Genomic DNA, 20,949 nt, shown 5'->3' on the forward strand with positions numbered 1-20,949 from the left:
TTAGAGTCCAAGAGACTTTACAGCAAGACCCAGCCTACCCAGAAACTCACCGCAGACCCGAGCTCCCAACTCCAAACCTAAACTGGGAGAAGTGATGACCTCTAGTGGCCAATGACCAATCTGCAGGGGCTGTGCTGGCCAGGATTTTAGCCCCGGGACCCGGGCTTCTGATCTCAGGTGATTGGGGCTCACACCTGAGCCTTTCTGGGCCCAGATTCTCTCCACCTGGGCTCTTCCGGTCCCCCACACACGGCTGAGGGCTGCTTCCTCTTCTCACCCTCCATTCTGGCCGGACACTGCCTGTGTAGGTGGCCAGTATGGCTGGGTTTCCATGAAGACAATAAAGAGCCTGTTTCTCACTTGTCATAATCTTCTTTAATAAAAAATAAATTAGTTCTGGGGTGGGGACCATTTCAGGAGGTGGGAAACAGGAGCAGGGGCTAGGCTGCCTCTTTCTAACCTTTCTCTTTCCATCCTCTGCCCCGCTGGTCCCGGTTCTGGGACGGTAGTCACGTTTCCTGGGGTAAGACAAGCTTGGCAGTGGCTGGCCCCCACCCCTCACAATTAATTGTGAGGGGTGGGGGAGAGAGGCTAGGTAAGGGGAGAAGGGGTCTGAGCACAAAAGGGTGGTTTAGGAGAGTGAGGCCTGACCATGAGAACTGAAGGTTAGGGCACCGCGTTGGAATTGAGTGTGGGCGGGCGGGCAGTCATTAAGCAGCTCCGATTACTAAGGAGCTGCACACTTGGCTTTCCTCTCAGCCTAGAAAAGTCTCAGGGAATCTGCCATCATCCTCTCCCCCTTCCTTCACAGTCTAACTTCTTTGTGAGAAGTGACACACACTTGTGAGTGTGCACACGCCCATGCAGGTCCAGATACACATTTGGGGACATGTGTGCACACACACCATCCCCACCACCACACAGACCCAACCACACGTCTGATAGTCACTGTCGGTCTTCTTGCCTCCTTCAGCCACCCGGGGGGGCCTCCCTGGTGAGACTAGGACAAAGTGGGGAGCCAGAGGGTGCAAAGCGAGCCGATTGGTGGGTGACCGATGGTGGCACGAGAAACCATGAGGAGCGGTTCTCCCGGACCCGTTTCAGGCGGGCTCCGGGGGGGACCGCTCCGGGGGGACCGCTCCAGGGCATGGGCACAAGAGCGGCAGCAGGTGGCTGTGTAGTAGGGATAGACGCAGAGCCGGGCCTGGACCACCAGGGGGCAATGTGGAGAGCTGTCCTTGCACTGGTCATCTGGGGAAAGAGGAGGCCAGTGGGCACAAGGTCCATCCCTCTGGAGGAGTGTTGCCCTCTTCGCTGGTCCTCATTCCCACCCACACCTCCGCTCACTCCATCCTCCTGAGGGGGGGGGGGGTAATCACCAGGGCGCTGGCTGCAGGGCTGGCTGTTGCAGGGCCGTTTCCGGGAGGGCCGCAGATGAGCCGGGCAGCGCACGCTGAGCGTCTGGTTGGCAGTCAGGCACTGGACCTCCCTTGTCTGCACACCACCCTGGCAGGAGCGAGAACACTGGGGAGCCCCCAGCTACCTCGTCAAGCCTTTGCCCCAGGCTCCTCCTGAACCCAAACCTCCTCCTCCTCCTCCTCCTCCTCCTCCTCCTCCTCCCTCCCTCCTCCCCCCCTCCTCCTCCCCCCCTCCTCCTCCTCCCCGCCCCCCTCTTCCTCGGAAAGGAGGGTGTGAGCCAGGCTGTCCTGGAACATGATGGCGTCCCGCATGGGGAGGGCCCGCCTGCTTTTCAGGTGCCCAGGAGGTAGGACAGCGTTAAACTGCAGCGGGCCTTGTCCTGGGCCCGGATGCCGGGTTCAGTGAGAGGAGCCTCCCCTTCCAGGCTGAGCGGGGCACGGGAGGGAGCCCGGCACTCACCGGACTCCAGGGTGTAGAGAACCACCGGTCCTGGCAGTCCTGCCCCTGACAGGGCTGCAGGGCAGGGGGCCTGGGCAGGTGGGAGCAGTTGCTAGGAGGAGTCACGTTGAACTCGGTCCCCAGTTTGGACACACAGATGACATCGCGACGCTGTGTGCCCGAGCCACAGTCTGAGGAGCACTGATGGAGAGGGAGCGTTGGGCGTACAAGGGGAAGGGAGAACAGGACTCACTCCCAACTGCCCACAGGGAACCCGCCGACGGGCACCCCCCACCCCCAGGCTTCCAGCTCACCTCAGCCCAGGGCCCCGTGTACCAGCGCCACGTGCTCTCACAGGGGCCCAGGCTGCAGGCACGCATGTCCGGGGGGCGGCTCCCCGGGGCACAGCTCTGCTCACTGGTTCCCACGCCGGCTTCCTCCTGGCCTGCCCCACGGGCCTCCCCACTCCCGAGGCAGACCACCGAGCGCCGCTGGATGCCAGTCCCACACTCGGCCGAGCACTGGAGAAGCAGAGCAGAGGGGGCTGTGTGAGGGGGGTGCTAGGGATGAAGAGGGGAAGAGGTAGGGGCTGAGAGGACTGGTGTGTTCTGGACCCAGATCCTGGGAGTTAGGGAATGTCCCAAGGGTACCAGCCAGGAAAGGGGAACCTTTGCTGGAAGTTTTGTTCACAGTGGAAATGTTTCTCACTTATCCCCATGTTCCCAGCGTCAGCAGTGTCTGGCACACGCTAGGTAGGTGCTTGCTCAGTAAATGTTTACATATAAATTGATTCCAGAGAGGAAGGAAGAGGGAGAAAGAGAAGCATCAATGATGATAATCATTGATTGGCTGCCTCCTGCACACCCCCTACTGGGGACTGAGCCCCCAACCCAGGCATGCGCCCTGACTGGGAACTGAATCATAACCTCCTTGGTGCATAGGTGGAAGCTCAACCGCTGAGCCGCGCTGGCCAGGCAGTGAATGCTCGTTGAGCTGTGCGGGGTAGTCTCTGAGAGGCTGTGCTGGGCGTGGGGCCCACCTTGGAGCTCCAGGAGCTGTGGAACCAGGCCATCGTGCAGGGCCCCATGTTACAGGCCTCTCTGCTGGGGGGCCGCGGGGGGCCGGACGCGCACTCCCGGTCGCTCACTTCGTCGCCGTTGTTCCCCACGCAGCGCACCTGCCGGCTCCTCTGGCCGCGCCCGCAGCGCACGGAACACTGCGGGGGCGAGGGGGTCCGAGGGCTGGGCCTGGCTTCCTCACCGGCCTCCGCTCTGGGGCTTTTTTTTTTTTTTTAAATTACATTCTTTATTGTTGAAAGTATTACATATGCAGCTCTGTGGCTTTCGAACAAGGCTCTGCCTCTGACTCCTGGCTCAGCCGGTACATGGCTTTATGGGCTGAGCCTGGGACGCTGGGCCCAACCCCAGACTCGGCCTCTCATCTGACTTAACAGATTGGGGTTCCGTGAGAGACCTTGTTTGTAAAACGTTTCTGCTGGTTAAAAGTAAGTCGGAAAACCACGGCTCCCGCTCACGGGGGGCCCGCGCCCATAGGACCCTCCCCCTCGGTCCCACTCACCTGGCTCCAGGGGGAGCGGACCTCCCAGTGGCCACAGAGGCGCAGCTGGCAGGGCTGGGTGATGTTGGGCCGGGGGAGGTGCCCACAGCGCTCGGGAGGCACCGAGGAGCCACCCCCCCCAAACTCCTGCCGGCAGCGCAGCTGGCGGTGCTGGGTGCCAGGCCCGCAGGAGCGGCTGCAGGACGTCCACTCTCCGGCCTCCCAGCTGTGGTCGTGCGCGGGGCGGGAAGAGGCGAGCCACGGGTGGCAAAAGAGAAGATAGAGGTGTGGGGGCTGCCATGTGGGGCTAGCGGGGGGGCCCGCAGAGGGGAGTGGGCATGCTTAGCGTTGGAGTCTGGGTTCTCCTGGCTGCCTGTGGGATGCCAGCCTTGCTAACCGGACACTGTCTCTGTGGCCGGGAGGTTCCTCCGCCCGCAGGGTCCAGGTAAGGCCTGGGGGGCGAGGATGTGTCTGCCCGGAGCAGCTGTGGTGCTCCCCGGATGTGAGCCCCCCTGTGGGTCATACTCACTATGGGGGGCACGGGGGCCCATGGCAGGGCTCCGAGGAGACTGGGGGTCTGGTGCCCACAGCACAGCTGCGCTCATCCAGTTCCTCTCCGGACTCTCGAGAAACGCAGAGGAAGACGGGGCTCCACACGCCTGGAGGGGTGAGAGGGAAGCCAGGGGGGTGGGACGGCTCCAGTGTCAGTGGGGTCCTGGGTTTGGCACGGGGTCGGCGAGGTGTGGCCCCAGGCCAGGGACCTAGGGTCTGCAATCAGGAGCGCCAAGGTGGGGACCTGGGCTGGGGGAGCCAGGAGTACAGGCTGGTGTGTGACCTCACCTTTCCCACAGGATGCTGAGCACTCGGAGTGTCCCACTCGCTTCCAGAACCCGGTTGGAGACCCCAGGGGTGTCCTGGGGTGGGGCGGGGCAGGCATCTGGGGAATCCGCACCTGACGCTGGAGGGTGCCGGGGGTCCGGGTGGGGCGGGGCGCGGAAGCATGTGGGGGCTCAATCATTAAAATCTCTGCAGGGAGAGCGGAGTAGGCTAAGCAGGTGCTCCCACTGCCGGGAGCTCCCTCTCCCCTCCTCCTCCCTCCAGGTCTCGGGACCAGCCTCTCACCAGGCTGGAGCTGGGGGACCAGCCTCTCCCCAGGCTGGAGCTGGGGGACCAGCCTCTCCTCAGGCTGGAGCTGGGGGACCAGCCTCTCCCCAGGCTGGAGCTGGGGGACCAGCCTCTCCCCAGGCTGCAGCTGGGGGACCAGCCTCTCCCCAGGCTGGAGCTGGGGGACCAGCCTCTCCCCAGGCTGCAGCTGGGGGACACGGGACTCTGCAGCGGGGCTCTCCAGGCTCGGAGGAGGAGAGGAGATGACATACTGATAAAAAACACCCGGGTTTTCCTCCTGGAAGATCATCTGGGAGAAAACGAGAGGACAGTGAATGTTGGGGGCGGCAAGGGTCCCATACCACCCGCCTTCCCCCCACCTCCGCCCCAGCGCTGCCTCCCCAGGCCCCGCTCACGTAGACGTCCACGGGCTCGGTGGTGGGGCCCGCGGCGGACAGGCTCTCGCCTGCGCCCTCCTCCCGGGGAGGACGGTTGTACTGGAAGACGGTTCCCCCGGCCACGTAGGACCCGGGGGGGTCCACGGCCCAGTTCCCGTTGATGATGGACCGGCCGCCAGGGCCTCGAAGTGCTGCAGGGGCGGCCAGGACGCAGGAGGTGAGCCCGCTGTCCTCCGGTCCCCTGCTCCCCCGGCTTCCTCCCTCCTCCCCGCGGGGCTGGCTTGCTAGGCCGCACGGGGGTGTGGAGGGCAGAGCCAGGAGCCGGGAGCCGGGGCGCTCACCCAGGTAGTTGGAGCTGGGCCGGAGCTGGGCGATCTGGAGCCGGGAGGCTCCGGCCGGAATGCGCAGGATCTTCTGGTAACCCAGAGGGCCCCCGCGGTCGGTGAGGTTCCCCGAGACGAGGTGACAGGTAGAGTCGTCACCCCCACAGACCCCACAGCCGTCCGGACGCCTGCCGGAGCCGAGGATCCCGTCACAGCCGGGGCTCTGAGGGAAGGGGAGTGAGACACCGGCCACCACCTCACCCCCAGCCCGGTGCTCCCGGCCCAGCCCGCCCTCCCTGCACCGGATCTTGGCACCGAGTGAGAATGTTTCTCTCTCAGCCCCACCAGCCTCAGGAAGCCCGGGGTGCCTGAGGGGAGCCGTCTCGGCCCACCTCCTGGCTCTGCGGGCCCAGCGTGGCAGGTGAGAGTGCCCTCCTGCACCCCAGCCTGCCGTGTGGCGGCGGCGATGATAAACGAGGAGGCCTGTGTGTGTGCACAGGGCCCCATCCTTCCTCACCAGGCAGCGCCCCGCCACACACATGTCTAGGGCGCCTGGCTGGCACAGGGTCCCGTCCTGGACCTTCTCGGTGTGACGGACATAGAAGCGGAAGCCGCGGGGACGGCAGTTGAGCTCGCAGCGCTGGGATCCCTGGACTGAGAGACAGGGTGGGTGGGTGGTTGGCTGGCGCCCCCCGCGGGAGGCTGGCTGGGGAAGGGCCAGGGGTCCTGACAGAAGCTTGGCTTCTGTTAGCTACTGGACATCTGGAGGTCGCCTAGGACACCGTGGATGAAGGGAACAATGACAGTTCTGTGCTCCGGAAAGGTCGTGTGAGGGTCGCTTAGAAGTTGCGTCGGGTCAACTTAGGTCACCGAGACTGAGAGCAGGGTGGGGAAAGGGGAGAGATACTGGAAACCCTCGATCGCGTGAGCTCAGAGCTCCTGAGGGGCTATCTCGGTGTCACGCCGACAGGCCCCCACACCGAGCGGATGGCGACTTGGGAGCTAGTGATACAGCCCCACCCAGGATGCTGGCACACGGCCACCCCGCGGTCCCTCCCGGACAGGGTCCCGCCCACTGTGTCTACTCCCAGAGGAAACCAGCCAGCGGGCACCCCCTGACACATCCTCTCCCCGCCTGACCCCTCTACCGACCACCCCTCAACCTGACCCCGTCTGAGACCCTCCCCCTTTCCCGGCCCCAGCTGTTCCTTCACCTCAGCCCTGGGCAACAGGAAGAAAACGGGACAAAGTAGAAACACGAGGGCCCAGAGAGGAGAAAAAGAGGGGTTAGGTGTCACTTGCCCCATCAGCCCCCATTCTGAAGCCCCTCCTGTCCCCCCTCTCCCCCTCCTCCCTGTCCGGGGATGGGCTGGGAACCTCACCTTCCATGAAGGGCTCCCACTGGTACAGCTGGCCCATGAACTCCTGGGAGTCAAAGGCTGCACACTGCAGGGCCCGGGGGTCTGGATGCTCAGGGGGGCAGGGCTGAGGGGGGGGGATACAGAGGAGTCAAAGCTGGGGAGGAAAACGGGGGCAGGAGGGAGGAAGACGGGTCTATGGAGGGGCTCCAAGGCCCTTACCCTGAGAGGTCAAATGGAAGGCCCCTCTCCCTCAGGTCCAGGTCTGACAAGCTGAGGACCCAGCCGCAGGGTCAGGGAAGCAGAAATGGAGGGGGGGGGGGGTCTAAGGAAGAACTCACCGCTTTGCTGCAGGCTCTCAGCTGCTCACTCTCCCCAGCACATCTTGGGTCGGGGCTACTGGGAGCGAAGAGGCTCCACTGGGAGCTGGAGGGGGGGCCATCCCTCAGCAGAGGCAACCAGCCATCCTGGTAGCGAGGGGCAGACTCTGCGGGGGGCCTGTGGCGAGTCCCCCCAGCTCTCCAGTGCTCCCGGCTCTGCTGGCCTCGGCCCCAGCCCCGAGGGACAGAGAGGAAAGGATTAGGGTGTCTCTCTGCCACCTGGGGACTGGCCCGGCCCCGGGAGCTGGGCATTCTTGGCTTTGGGGACACGTGGAAGGCGCCACTTTCTCGTGGGGAGGGGGTGAGCGAGGGGGGCTCTTGGCCAGAGGCCTGAGCCCTGGGAGGGGGCCTGGCTCTCGAAGGCACCTCCGTCCAGGCGGCCTCGGGGCCTGGGGAGTCCGCAGGGGAGGGCGGGGTGTGGGCAGAGGGTTGCCCAGGAGAGGAATGAGTGGGGGGGGTGTGGTTTGCGGAGGACGGCTCTGCTCCTGGAGTGAGGGGTGGGAGAGGCGCTGAGGCCTGCGAGAGCTCAGATCTGCGAGGTCTCTGGCGGTGGTGCCTGCGGTTCCGATGGAGTGGCAGAGCAAAGGGCACTCTGCCGTAGCCAAACATTCCTGGCTTAATGGGGTCTCGGACCCGGGACCTGAGAAGGTGTAGCAGACATAGGGTCACGGCTCTGGTCGTCGGTTACCCTGCCTCCCCTGTCCCCTCTACTTCCTGGCACCAGAGATAAGCCCTGCTCCAGCCCTTAGTCCTTCCTCCCCGTTCCTTTATTCTAAGCCCCAGCCCTCCCGAAGGCCCACCCTCCCTCAATGCCCCGCCCTCACCTCCTGGCCCCTGGCACCTCCTGGGCCTCCTCTCTCCCTGACTGGGAAGCAGGACCTCGTGGGCCGCCTCTTCCCCGAGGCTGCGGCCTGTACAGGGGGAGAGTTTCTTGGGGGGTGGGGGGTCTGGGGCCCTGGCTTCGGGGGAGCAGGATTTCTGGGTTCCTTGGGGGCCGGGATGGGAAGGGGGGGCCCTGGTGGAGTTGGGCCGTAGGGAGCTGACAGGTCCGCCTCCTGTGTTGCACCCCGACCCCACATGGCTGGGAGCAAGGGGCCCACTGGTGCCAAGGACCCCAGACGCCCTCGGGGCCCTGGCCTTCCTCGGGGGGTGCTTGAAGAGCGTGTCCAGACAACACCTGTGTAGACAAAAAGGCCGAACAAAATTAGAATGATTTTAGAGGGAGAGGGAGCCATACAGAGAGGCGCTAGTCCTATGCTCAGGCTCAGGGAGCTGTTACCACCCAGAGTTGCATTCAGTAGCGCAGGTGTTAATTGGAAAGGAGCTGGGAGCTCGGGAGACGGTGGGGGGCGGGGAGGGAGGTTTGGGGGGCGGAGAACGGACCGGGTTCTTCAGAGGCTTTGGAAAATGGAGGCGTGACCTGGAGCAGTGGGGGTGGGAGGTCAGGGCAGAGACAAGCATCGCAGCCTCCGGTCCCTGGCTCACCTCCTGATCCAGGCAGAGCTGAGGGAGGCTCAGAAGCAGCATCAGACCAAACGGGGGCCTGCAAACCAAAGGCGGAGCGGGGACATGGGGACATGGGGACATGGAGCCAGCGCTGGTCTTGCGACACTGCCCCTCTCCCCCAGCAGGCTCCCCACATCCTGAAGCAGATTTCTCAGAAAGCAGAAGTTACTCATCCCTTCCCCCCCCCCATCCCCGCCCCTCCCAGTCTTCTCCTTTCCCTCCCTTCCAGGGACCCAGCCGTTCCTCCGAGCCCTCCCCCCACCCCTTCTTACCTGCCTGCCCACTTCTCCATCACTCCTCCTGGACGGGCGAAGGAGGAGGGGGCCGGAAGTAAACACTCTACTCAGTCATCTGGACGCAGAGGGGGTGCTCTCTGCAGGGACAGAAGCCTGGTGGTTACTCCAGAAAGCCTGGGGTTGAGAGGGATGACTCCGCAGAAGGTCATCTCGAAGTGAGGATGTGGGTGGGGGGAGGCGTGATCCTCAGGGTGAGCGTGAGAAGGCGTGCGCCCGGGTCCAGCCGCTGAGGCCAGAGGGTGGAGGGCTCAGCCACAGCCTCCGCCCCCAGCCCCGCAGGACCGTCCTGGCTCCTCCCCGCCCCGGCCAGGAGCTGCGCCCAGGCCAGCTCAGGCCCAGCATCTTTCTTAGGAGGGCCTTCCTTTGGCCCCCACCCCTGCCTCCTGGAGGCCCTGTGGTGGGGGAGGGGCTCTGATGAGGACCTGCCAGATGCCCCCTAGAGGAGTGCACAAAACAAAACAAAACACAAAAAACCTTGGGCTTTCTGCTTCCAACCCGCCTCCCAGTCTTTTCCCTTCTCAGCTAAGCTGCTTCTGAAACACTCGGGCACATGTCTGCCCGCCTTAAACTAAGTGGGATCAACTAAGAGGGCTGATGGCTTAATCTCTCGAGAAGCAGGCGATTTTCCCATTTCCATGTAACCTCCCTTCAGGGGCCAGCGTCCAGCTCTGGTTCAATGAGAGCTTGTTGTGGGGGTGACAGTGATGGGCTGGGGGAACCTGGGAAGGAAAGATGCAGCCATAGCTGCCGTCACTCCGCAGTCACAGGCCTGCCGTTCCGAAGCCCCGGAGTACATCCCGAAGTCGAGCTCTGATCAATCCGGAAAGTGGCGTTTGCAACCCTCCCCGGACTTTCCTATGGCTCCCCCATGGCCCTCCAACCCCTCCCTGTTCAGTACCAGCCCTTCCCACCCCCCCTCTTCATCTCTCCCTTAGTTATGCTTTCCAGGAAAAAAAAATGTTTCTGTTGGATCTGAAAGGCACCCGGGAAAGGAGTCCAAGGAGCCAGTGCCGAGGTGGGCCAGCTCGGGGCCCGGGGATGACAGCGGGAAGGGCAGGAATGTGCTTGGGGTTAGTGCCATCCAGCCCTCCCCCTCCCCCAGACCCCAGGGCTCGGGAATTTGAGGGCAGGATCACCCGGTTGAGCCTGACCTGCAGGGTCACCCCAGCTGCCTGGGGCTGGGGAGGGGGTTGCTGCTGGCTGGGCTGACCACTGAGGTCAGGGACTCCACCCCGATGGAGGGGGCGGGAGGTGGCGGTTCCAGAGAAGGGCCAAAGTTCCACCCAAACCTTCCACGCTGCCTGACGCAGCGACTTGAGGTTGACGGGGAAGGAGAGCAGAGGGGTGATGGTCACCGTCCGTCCCTCCTCTGCTTCGGGGTCCCCTTTCCTCTCCTCCTCTGACTCTGCTTCTCTCTGCTACCCCAGCTCTGCGTCTTGTCGTCTCTCCCGTGGATCTGCCCAGCACACACAATCCTGTCCTGAGCTGGGCTTGGCTCTGGCAGTTCCCTGGAGAAGTGAGGGGTGGAGGGTGGGGGTGACGTGAGCTCCTGGGGCCCTCGCCAGGCCTGGCTCCCTCTCTGGAAAAGCCCCACCCAGCCCCCCTGCACAGCCGGGCAGGGGGCCCACGGCCCCTCCAGTGCAGACAGGACACATGTGCTCTTTATCCCTCTCCGTGTCCCCCATCCCGTGGGTCTCTCACTGCCCGGGGTGAGGAAGGGAGAGGTCAGAAGTGGCACTCGGTGCCAGGCTGGACACTGCTCTGGATAAACCTGGGCTCCTCCTGGCCACACCTCCACACCGGCCAGTGAAGACCAAAGAGCAGAGAGACCTGGGCAGGGCCAACTGACCCTTTTACCCCCAGAGGCACCCACCTCTGGGTGCTTGGAGGAGAAGACTGGGCAGCACAGTCAGGCTGGCACGGAGCCCAGACCCTGGCAGAGCTCCTGGGTCCTCAGGGTGCCCTCCATTCCTGGGTCCCGGAGGAGCGCCCCAGCAGGTGTCTCCTCCCAGCATCAGGCTGGGCTGGACCTCAGGAGCCCACCTGCATCCCTCCCGGCGCCCCTGCCCCCCAATCTAGGCGCGACTGGATGGGGCGCACACCATCCTCCAGGGGAGGGCGGGAGGCGCTGGCGCGTGCGAGGACGTCCTGGGCATGTTTTCCAATTTACTCTGTGACTTCGCAGGAATTCTGGCTGCTTCTCCTCCGGACAGAGGCCCCCGGGGTCAGAGCCCCCTCCCCCGGAATCCGACCTCGGGGACTGGGGGAGCTGGCGGGGCGGCGAGGGCTGGGGTCAGGGTCCTGGCGGGAAGGCACCGCGGGGCGCGGGGCGCGAGGCGCGGGGCAGGCGGCCTAACGGGGCCGGGGACGGGCCGGGGCGCCGGGCCGGGGTCCCAGGGGAGCTCTGTACCTGCTCTGGCGGCCCCGGCGGCCCGTTAGCCCCTCTGCGCCCGGGCGCTCCCTGGAGGCGGCCCGGCTCCGCGGCGGCCACGGCGGCCCCTGCGCCCCGCTCCGGCCTCCGCCGCCGCCGCGGCCCCGCCCCCGCCCCGCCCCGCCCCGCCCCGCCCGCCACGCGCCCCTCCGCGCCCCGCGTGGGGCGGCCCCCGGCGCCGAGGCCACCCACTCGGGGCGGCGCGCCCGCGGCTCCGGGGCTGGAACGCGGGTGGTCCCGGCCGGTTTGGGGGCCCCCGGCGCTGACCCGGGGCCCTGCGCGGGGCGCCGGGACTGGGCGCTGCAGGACCCCGGCCTCCGGCCGCTCCGGGGGGCGCTGCGAGCCGGCGCCGAGGAGCGGGGCGGCCGGTCCCCGAGCAGCGTGGGCCCAGGTGGGCTGTGCACCCCGGGCGGTGGCCCCGCTCCCCCAGCCCCGTGCTGGCTGGTCGCCCCACGCCGTTCCCGTTCCGAGGGCTCAGGGGCTCTGTGAGCCGCGGTCTCTTCGCCCATAAAAGTCTCCTCTCGGGCTCTGCGGGAGGAACGCTGATTTGATCTGGATGTTAATCCCAGCTCCTGTGCTTAGGGTCTCCGGTGGAGACTCCAGTCACTGTGGGCTGCAGTGTCCCCATCTGTGCAACGGGGCTGCTCTGATGTGTAGGACACACTGCAGCCATGCACATCCGGAATAATGCACCCCAAAGTCAGAACTAAATGCAGCGACACATGAGATGATGGGGTGCAGGGGTGGGGAGGGGAAAAAAAAACAACAGGTTTTCACTTTTAAAACGGTATGTTTTTGAATTTTTAACCGCAAGGGTTACCTGTGTTATATTTAAAAATAAATAATATATTTGTTTAATATTTTATTTTAAATTATTTATTTAAACAAATAATGTATAAAATGGCTGATAGAGAATAGGTGATAAATGGTCACTACTATTTATTTATTTATTTATTTATTTATTTATTTATTTATTTATTTTTAGGGGAGCAAATGAGCGCAGCCCCCCCCCACACACACACACACATTATGCTGTGGCGTGTCCCACATTTGGGGAAATCTCGGGGTCAGCACATGTGGAGAGTAATGGATAAGCCTCGCCCTGAGAAAACCACCTTGGCGATCAATGTATCTCCCCTGCCAGGTAAGTATCGTCACTATCACTTAAAAATGTTTATTTGCCACTTACTCCTGAGCCATTGTGCCTCTTGGGTCTACTAAAAAAGTATTTTCTTTTTAATTAATTTGAGAGAGAGATTTGTTATTCCACTATGTATGCTTTCATTGGTTGACTTAAAAAAAAATTTTTTTAAATATATTTTTATTGATTTCAGAGAGGAAGGAAGAGAGAGAGTGACAGACACACCAATGATGATGTTTTGGTCCTGTGTCCTAAAGAGCCCGGGGAAAGAACAGGTTAACGTTCTGCTCCCAGGAGGGTGGTTTATCTGGGGCTGCTGGTGACAGTCCTCCCCCAGAGGCATATTTATAGTCTCGGGCTTGGAGCGGGAAGCCCCTTTGCTCAGACCTCAGAGTTCAAAGCAGACTATGAAAACGGCCAGCCACAGGGGCCAGGAAGGTATGTTAGGTCAGTGCTCCCCAGTCACACCCCGTCAGCATTCACTCATCTTCAAGGAGGCGAGGGCAGGAAGGTGGGCTGGAGACAGCGGAGCGGGACGGGAGGAGCCTGGGAGGATGGGAAAGGCCTGCCTTTGACATTTGTAGCTGCCCCGCACCGAAGGTCAGAAATAGCCCTTTCCATTAAGTAGTGGCTGCGGACCAAAGAGCTCAGGAGGCTTAATACAGCTGTCACCGCTGCTGACATGGTGGTCCGAAAACACGGTATAAAGAAAAGAATTTGCGATGCCTCAGCAACCTGGGGAGTACCAGGAAAACTTGTGGATACTGCCTCAAAGATCAAAAAAGGCACTTCATAAAAGACTCTGTAAGAAGTAGATGTTCACCCAAAAGCATCTTTAGGGATAGGACCGATAAAGGATAAAGAGCAGGAAAAGACGGAGCATGTGTCTGACTTTGAGCTTAGCAGAGTGATTTAACAACAATAATAAGGTATGGTTAACATAGGACAGCACTTACTCTGTGTACAGCCCTCATCGTAACAGATCTGGAATCAAAGACCTAACGAGAAATTCGGTAATCTGCCCCAAATCTCACAATTAGAAGCTACTAATGTGTAGATTGTATGCAAGTGAAATTTTTGAGAAATTTAGCTGAGTTCGTTTATTTACTTTTCTCTCTGCTAGTTGGCCAGTGACAACAAAGGAGGTTGTATTTGTGTTGAATTAAATAACATCGTAAACTAATGTTTCCTGTCAGGCATTGTTCAGACCCCAAGAAAATACGGATGCTAACACCAGTGGGTCCAGGTGGGGCCAGAAATTGATGTAGGACTGTCTGTTTTGGGTCTGTGGTCATGGCAACCATTTTCAGAAAGCCTGGTGTTTGCCTTCCGGCCTCTTGGAATCACAGTTTGCTCAACCCCTTTGTCCCAGGAGAGCCACTCTATTCCCAATTGCCACACACCAGGCCGGCCTCCAGCCCCTGATTCCCAGTGTCCCGTCGCATTGTTCCACACTGTTCTTTCCCCGAGTGGTTCTCCTGGCCATTTGGCGTTGCCGTGGCCCAGAGTTCACCCTCCAGCAGTTAGGAGAGCAGCCTGCTGTGATCTGTTCTCTACCGGGAACCCAGAGGGTGGGGACCACCTGGCCATGCTTACCTTCTGTTCATCACCTCACCTTGCGCATAGTAGGCATTTAATAAGAGTGTGAGGGATTAGCCCACAAGTGAGAAATGGTGAGCACTGCCTCTGCTCTGGCCACGTTCCAGCACTTTCTGGTGGTTCGTTCTTTCTTTCTTCCTTTCTTTCTTTCTTTCTTTCTTTCTTTCTTTCTTTCTTTCTTTCTTTCTATATATCTATATATCTATATATATAATTGATTTTTTACAGAGAGGAAGGGAAAGGAATAGAGAGTTAGAAACTTCGATGAGAGAGAAGCATTGATCAACTGCCTCCTGCACACGCCCTACTGGGGAAGTGCCTGCAACCAAGGTACATGCCCTTGACCGGAATCAAACCTGGGACTCTTCAGTCCGCAGGCCGACGCTCTATCCACTGAGCCACACCAGTTAGGGCTCTGGTGGTTGTTTCGCCCCCTCATGGCTGAGCCGGCTCTAGGCTGATGAAATGATGAAAAAACAGGATCTGACCCATCTGGCAAGATGAGGACCAAGACGTGGAGGGATGTTCCGATCTCATTTGGTCAGAAACCCCCAAAGCCAGAATTCTTCTTGACTTAATTTCCAAATGTCAACCTACTGGTGCCTCTCAGCAGGTCCTAGGTTCCTTGGGGGTAGACTTTGCCCTGAGCCATGCGTCTGACCATTGGCATTCTCAAAACAGGAAGTGCTCAATAAATGTTTGTGGAATTGAATGAATTGATTGGGCATAACCTTGGCAGCCATTAAGTTTGCCAAATCCTCAGCACGCTGACAACTATGTTAAGTGGCTTGAACCCAGGTGCACAGCCTCTTACGTGTGGGTTTGGAAAACATGGCCGTGAACGAGAGCTTCTGGATCAGGCATCCGGAATGTTTGGGTACATTCACTGTCTGCTATGTCAGGAAGATTCCTCTAACGATATGTTTCCTGTTATAGTCTTGACATAACAGATGTAACAGATTTAATAAAATGGTACCCATCCCTGGGAATGAGGAGCAACCAGCCAGGACTCGTCCCTCTGACACAAGCCTCCACTCAACCTAATCCTCAGGATCTTAAAAAGTGACAGCCAGACCCAGCTTATCTACTTCCTAGGCTATTGTAAAACACACACACACACACACACACACACACACACACTAAAAATGATAGCATGTGTGTGAAAAATGTAGAGTCGTATAGAAAAATAAGCCAGTGTTATGATTAACAATGCTGTTCAAATTTATTTTTAGCTCACACGCCACATAAATCAAGACTCAGCGTCGTGTGAGGACTGAAAGCCGCCCGGTCCGATGCCCAGAATTCTTTGCGGTCTCAGACGCCCTCTCGGAGCCCAGCAAGTCTCAGCAGGGAGGCACCGGTGACCAAGTACGTTCGTGTGTTCTCACAGCAGGCCTGGCCTCGGTGCCAGGGGCGGGGGGAAAGTGATGTTGCTCTTGGGGCAGAACCTGTCTTTCTGACTAAGAAATCTGGCAGCAGAGACGCCAGCAGGACCAAGTTCTGTAACGTCGTCCCGGCTTGGCAGGCTCTTGGTGCCTTGGGGCTCCTGGACCAGAATGTGAGGTGCTGGCCCTGGCTGGGTGGCCAGTTAGTTGGGGCAACATCCCGTATGCCAAGGTTTCGGGTTCGATCGCTGGTCAGGGGACATATAAGAATCAACCAATGAATGCATATACAAGCCGAGCAACGAGCTTCTCTTTCTCTCTGAAATCAATAAGTAGCCTAGCCGGCGTGGCTCAGTGGTTGAGTGTTGACCCAAGAACCAAGAGGTCACTGGTTTGATTTTGGGTCAGGACACATGCCCAGGTTGCAGATCCCCAGTAGGGGGCGAATAGGAGGCAGCCCATGAAACGCATCGACGTTTCTGTCTCTCCATTCCCTCTCCCTTCCTCTCTCTCTAAAAATCAATAAAAACATAGAAGAATAAAATAAATAAAAATCAAAACAAAAACAACAACGTGAGGCGCTGTGGGCTGGCACAGGGTTAGTAGCTGCTGAGGAAGAAGATGCTCTGGGAGGATGTGGTGGGGACTCCAAGAATTTTGGGAAAACAGAGCAACCTATTGTTTCATTCTTGAGCCTGAAATTGCACTCAATGTACTGGCCACACAGAGTACTGTGACCAATTCCAAGATCAACTGCAGATGTAAATGAAGAGCAGGAAGTAGTGCATTTTGTCCCAAGGGAGGAAGGTGTCAGAAACTCATCCTCCCTCCCCAAAGAGGCTCCTACAAGAGAATAAAAGTCCATGTGATAATTGGGCTCAATTGCCACTCTCTCACCTAGCCCCAGAAGTAAGCGAAGGATATTTTCTGAGTAAGGCAGAGGCACATGGCGCGGTCAGCTCTGGAGGTGGTGTGGGCCCTATCATGGTTATAGGAAGGTATCCCTTTCAGAGCAGAGCAGGGAAGACCACGTGAGTGCTGGATTCCATGGGCCAGAATCACAGCAAGTTACTTCTATCAACTGAGCTTCAAGAAATGGCTTCTTCGCCTGGCTGGTGTGGCTCAGTGGTTGAGTGTTGACCTATGAACCAGGAGATCAAGGTTCAATCCCCGTAGGCACATGCCCTGGCTGTGGGCTCGATCCCACTAGAGGGCATACTGGAGGCAGCCAGTCAATGATATGCTCTCATCATTGATGTTTCTAGCTCTCCCTCTCCCATCTTCTCTGTGAAATCAGTAAAATATATATATATATATATATATATATATATATATATATATATATATATTTTTTTTTTTTTTAAATAAAAGGAATGGCTTCTCTCTCCAGTGAGTTGTCCCTGGAGACAGAGGACTCTACCCCCAGGACTGCCCTAGGAAGGCGCTGTTCTCCCTGCGCGAATCTTGCTCTTGTGTCTAGAGCACATGTGTCAAACACAAGGCCCGGGGGCCAAATCCAGCCCGCCAGGCCTTGCAATGTGGCCCGCACCGCGCTGTCATCACTGCACTCCGCTGTCAGTTTATGACATTGTCAGTTTATGACTGTTCAGTAAACCATTCGGCCCGCGATTTAGGCTGGATTTTAGATTTTGGCCCCTTCTCTGATTGAGTTCGACACCCCTAGTCTAGAGGAAGCCGGTTTCTAGGCATGTTCTAGAGAGAGCCAGTTTGGTGTCAAGTTAATCTTGACAGATTGTGCTGAAGGCCTAAGAAAAGCAAACATCAGAGGGTAGAATCAGGGTACAGAACTCAAGACTGTGGCCAGAGGGGCGGGCAGGGCAGGCAGAGAAGTAAGAATTTTGTACATACCAAGGACTTGAAGTCAGGAATAGAAGTCAGGGCGAGCTGTGCGGGCAGTGTGAGCTGAGGCAGAAGGTGGCGTGGGCTGCCTCTGACCACAGGCCTGGCTCACCTCCGAGACCCGAGGGCCCTGAGTGGATGGAGAAGCAGCTACGTTTGCTCCTGGTGCTGGAAAGGGTCTCCCTCTTCGGCTCACAGCCTTCCCTGCTTTTGTTTTTGTTTGTTTGTTTGTTTTCTTAATCTATTTTTTTAAATTGGTTTCAGAGAGGAAGGGAGCAGAAAGATAGAAACATCAATGATGAGAGAGAATCATTGATCAGCTGCCTCCTGCACGCCCCCTATTGGGGATCGAGCCCACAACCTGGGGAATGTGCCCTTGACTGGAATTGAACCCGGGACCCTTCAGCACGCAGGCCTACGCTCTAGCCACTGAGCCAAACCAGCCAGGGCTTCCCTGCTTTTGGAAGCTTCAGGATCTGGTCCTGGCTCTTAGCCTGGAGTTCAAAGCCTTGCCCTGTGCTGGCAGCCTGCCTCCCTCACTCAAAATAGGCTGAACCCCACACCCACGCCACTCCCGCCAGGGGCTTCTTTCCTGCAGTGCCTCCCTCCCTGTCTTCTGAACATCAGCCTCCCAGCCCCAGCTCTGTTTCTGTCTGAGTGAGCCGCTCACCTGCCAGGGCCACCTCCATCTCTCCCCGAGTCCCTCTGACCCTCCTACTCCCCTACATCTCACCCCCCAGCCCCCACAACAGCTCCCTCTCCGGCCAGGCAGTCTCTCACTTAATCTCTCTGACAGTTGCCTGCGGGGATCATAAAAATATAGGTGCCTGGTCACCAGTCTGAGTGACCACACTGCATGCAGGAAGCACACTTCACATTATTTCCCAATAAAAGCCTGATTTATGTCCCTTCCCCTGGGGCAGTGGAAATGTGTTAGTTTAGGGGATTCCTGCCTCACCCATCACCTGTGGGAGCTGATTGCACTTCACACTTCGGTTGTGTAGGTGATGCTGACGGCATTTATTCCCCGAGGGAGCAGCAAAGGAATGTGTGCTGTCAGTTCTGTGGCCACCACCTGACTAAGCGATCACCTCCTGCTGGGCCACAGTGACAGTGATCAATACAAAATGCGTGACACTGCCCTGACCGGTTTGGCTCAGTGGATAGAGCGTTGGCCTGCAGACTGAAAGGTCCCAGGTTCAATTCTAGTCAAGGGCACATTCCCAGTAAGAGGTATGCAGGAGGCAGCTGATTGATGTTTCTCTTGCATCGATGTTTCTAATTCTCTATCCCTCTCCCTTCTTCTCTGTAAAAAGTAATAAAATATATTTTTAAAAAATGCATGACACTTTGGCCATGCCATCCATGGGATGCCTTCTACTCTCTCTCTCTCTCTTACCCCCCCCCCCCCCCATTGATTTCAGAGAGGAAAGGAGAGGGAGAGGGATAGGAACATCAGTGATGAGAGAGAATCATTGATTGGCTGCCGCCTGCACACCCCCTAATGGGAATCGAGCCCACAACCCGGGCATGAGCAGGCTGACACTCTGTCCACTGAGCCCAAACAGATATGGCTGCCCTCCCCGGAATGCCTTCTGCCCTCTTCCCTCACATCCCATCACCCTTCCAGGCCGGCTCAGTGCTGCCTCTCGCCAGAACCTGAGCTGCCCGGGCATGGCCTCTCCCCACTGCCGGGCGATCACACGTATCCGCCTTCCCGCACCCGCACGCGATGCTCCGGTTTCAGTGACCGATTGTACTCCCAAGGGCAGGCCTCGCCTCGCACTTCTGGGTTTCCCCGCAGGCCCGGCCCGGAGGACTCCCTGGAACACTCCAGCCGCTGCTGACATGGCGTGTGCCATGAGGGAAACCAGCAGCAGGCTGAGGAACACATGGTCACGGAGCCGCTGGCCCCCTGAGCTGGGGACACACCCCGGGAAGGACATGTTAGTGCGGGGGGTGAGCGAGGTCGCGGAGCGGCTAAGGCGAGGGGAGACCTGCCCCGGCCAGCAGGCACCTGGGCAGGACCAGGGGACAGACTGCACCCGAGGACCGGGGTCAGGCCGGGGGGAGGCCTGTGGAGGAGGAGGCTGAGGCAGGAGGCCATCACCGCGGGGCCATGGCCCACACCTGCCAGGCGCCCTGACTCGGGCTGTGCCCGCGGCCAGTGGGGCTGCTGGGCTCTCCTGTGACCACTGCTCTTCCTGGTGAGGAGTGAGCCAGGCCCTGCTCAGAGGCCGCCTGTGCCAGCCGGGGCGTGGGCTCCCCAGCTTCCCAGTCTGGCCCTGGAGTCCCTCTCCTGTGCTGTCCCAGAGAGGCTGACAGTCCTTCATGCTGGGGGCTCTGGAAGGGCAGGGGGTGGGTACAGAGGAAACTCAGCAGCTGGTCCCAGTGGCTGGTACATGGGTGCTCCGGTCCAGGGTCTAACGAAGGATTGTCATTTTGGGGTCAGCTCCCTGAGGCTTCCCTTTGAGCCCGCGCAGGGCCAGCCCAGAAGGAAAACTCTCGCTGGCTCCCCCGTGTCTTCCATTCGCCTCACCTGCCACCTGAAGGCAATTCACTCTCAGGCTGCCCTCCGGCCCGCCCCCCCCTCTGGCGGGCCTGCTGCCGCGGGTCAGGTCGGGTGGCCCGGGCCCGGCGGTGGTTGTGTGAGCCCGAGGCCGGGCCACTATGCCCAGTCCCGCCTGTCCCGTCATTCTCTCACATCGGTCCATCCTCATCTCAGCGACTGGAAACGGCAGCGGGCAGAGGGTAAGAGGCGTCACAGCCCGAAGCTCCTCAGTGTGCAGAGCCCCCCAATCGGTTCAGAGTCCCCGTCCCAGCCCTGTCGAGGGGGGCGGGCTGGTGGGCGCTGCTTTCACGGATCAGATGAGAGCCAGAGGCGGAGAAGCAGCCCTGGAGCCAGAACTCGGTCCCCCGGCGCCTTCCTGGGCACGGGGGCAAGGAGAAGGGTGGTGGTTCAGCCGAGGTTTCCGGTGCCCGCGTCCCAGCAGGAGGAGCTCACCTTTGGGGCTGGGAGGGCTGCCGGGGTGCAGGCCAGCCCCTGAATTTGCAGAGGAACAGGGTCCCCCACTCCCACCCGGGAGGGGGTGAGCTGCTGGAGCCTCCTGGTGGGGGGTGCAGAGCCGGGAGCTCACGGCCCAGCTCCAGGCCGCAGGCGCCCACGTTGTGCTGGGTTCCCGTCCGGTGAGCGCCAGGCAGGGCCTGTGCTGTGCGCGGCTGCGGGGCCGGTGGGGCCCCCGGTGTGCCAGGCTGCGGGCCTTCCTGCGATGACTCTGTGTCTGTGGATGCGCACAGTGTTCCCGACTGCTCGGGTCGCGTGGCAGTTCTCTGGCCCAGTGGTCGGCAAACTCATCGGTCCACCGAGCCAAATATCAACAGGACAACGACTGAAGCTTCTTTTGAGAGCCACATTTTTAAAACTTCTTCTAACGCCACTTCTTCAAAATAGACTGGCCCAGGCCGTGGTATTTTGAGGAGGAGCCACACTCAAGGGGCCAAAGAGCCACATGTGGCTTGAGAGCCCCAGTTTGCCGACCACGGGCCTAGCCGACGGGCCTGTGAAGGGGGCATGTCACTGCCTCAGGTCCTGTGGGGTTTACCTCCCCGCGATGCTGGTGGGGACTGTTATGGATGGACGGTTTGGAGACCGGCAGAAAACGCTGACAGCCCCGAGGGGCCCAATCCCACGCAGGAGGGCAGCCCCCTGTGCCCTCTCCTCCGAGTGAGCAGGTCCGCGGGGCCTGGCCTGGCC

The 20,949-nt window shown here is 59.8% G+C and overlaps 1 protein-coding gene and 2 long non-coding RNA genes across 8 annotated transcripts; 1 reads left to right on the forward strand and 2 right to left on the reverse strand.

The window, feature by feature from the left end:
* Positions 1-352: 352 nt before the first annotated feature.
* On the reverse strand, positions 353-11,314 carry ADAMTSL4 (ADAMTS like 4). 6 transcript variants are annotated; one of them, XM_084866108.1, is made up of 19 exons: positions 11,190-11,314; positions 8,756-8,856; positions 8,463-8,520; positions 7,802-8,154; positions 6,939-7,617; positions 6,622-6,724; positions 5,757-5,893; positions 5,258-5,462; positions 4,935-5,107; positions 4,710-4,828; positions 4,537-4,679; positions 4,255-4,440; positions 3,944-4,073; positions 3,436-3,640; positions 2,897-3,073; positions 2,172-2,378; positions 1,879-2,058; positions 1,380-1,524; positions 353-1,251 (listed from the first exon to the last, which is right to left on the reverse strand). In XM_084866108.1, the coding sequence occupies exons 2-19, from the start codon at positions 8,773-8,775 to the stop codon at positions 1,001-1,003; spliced, it is 3,471 nt and encodes a 1,156-aa protein (XP_084722234.1). In that variant the 5' UTR covers positions 8,776-8,856; positions 11,190-11,314; the 3' UTR covers positions 353-1,000. The 6 variants fall into 6 exon arrangements, with proteins under 6 accessions (XP_084722234.1, XP_084722231.1, XP_084722230.1 ...); XM_084866105.1 differs by adding an exon at positions 10,069-10,287 and having other exon boundaries at positions 4,537-4,828; positions 11,190-11,308; XM_084866104.1 differs by having other exon boundaries at positions 4,537-4,828.
* Positions 11,315-11,376: 62 nt separating this feature from the next.
* Positions 11,377-16,612, forward strand: LOC311612623. The gene is made up of 3 exons (XR_014793320.1): positions 11,377-11,601; positions 12,196-12,354; positions 15,183-16,612. It is a non-coding gene; the product is annotated as an uncharacterized lncRNA (long non-coding RNA).
* A 98-nt stretch (positions 16,613-16,710) lies between these two features.
* Positions 16,711-19,541, reverse strand: LOC311612622. The gene is made up of 3 exons (XR_014793319.1): positions 17,205-19,541; positions 17,012-17,101; positions 16,711-16,788 (listed from the first exon to the last, which is right to left on the reverse strand). It is a non-coding gene; the product is annotated as an uncharacterized lncRNA (long non-coding RNA).
* Between the last annotated feature and the right edge of the window lie 1,408 nt (positions 19,542-20,949).

This window comes from Pipistrellus hanaki (assembly GCF_964339955.1).
Source record: "Pipistrellus hanaki genome assembly, chromosome: 18".
NCBI classification, from domain to species: Eukaryota; Metazoa; Chordata; class Mammalia; order Chiroptera; family Vespertilionidae; genus Pipistrellus; species Pipistrellus hanaki.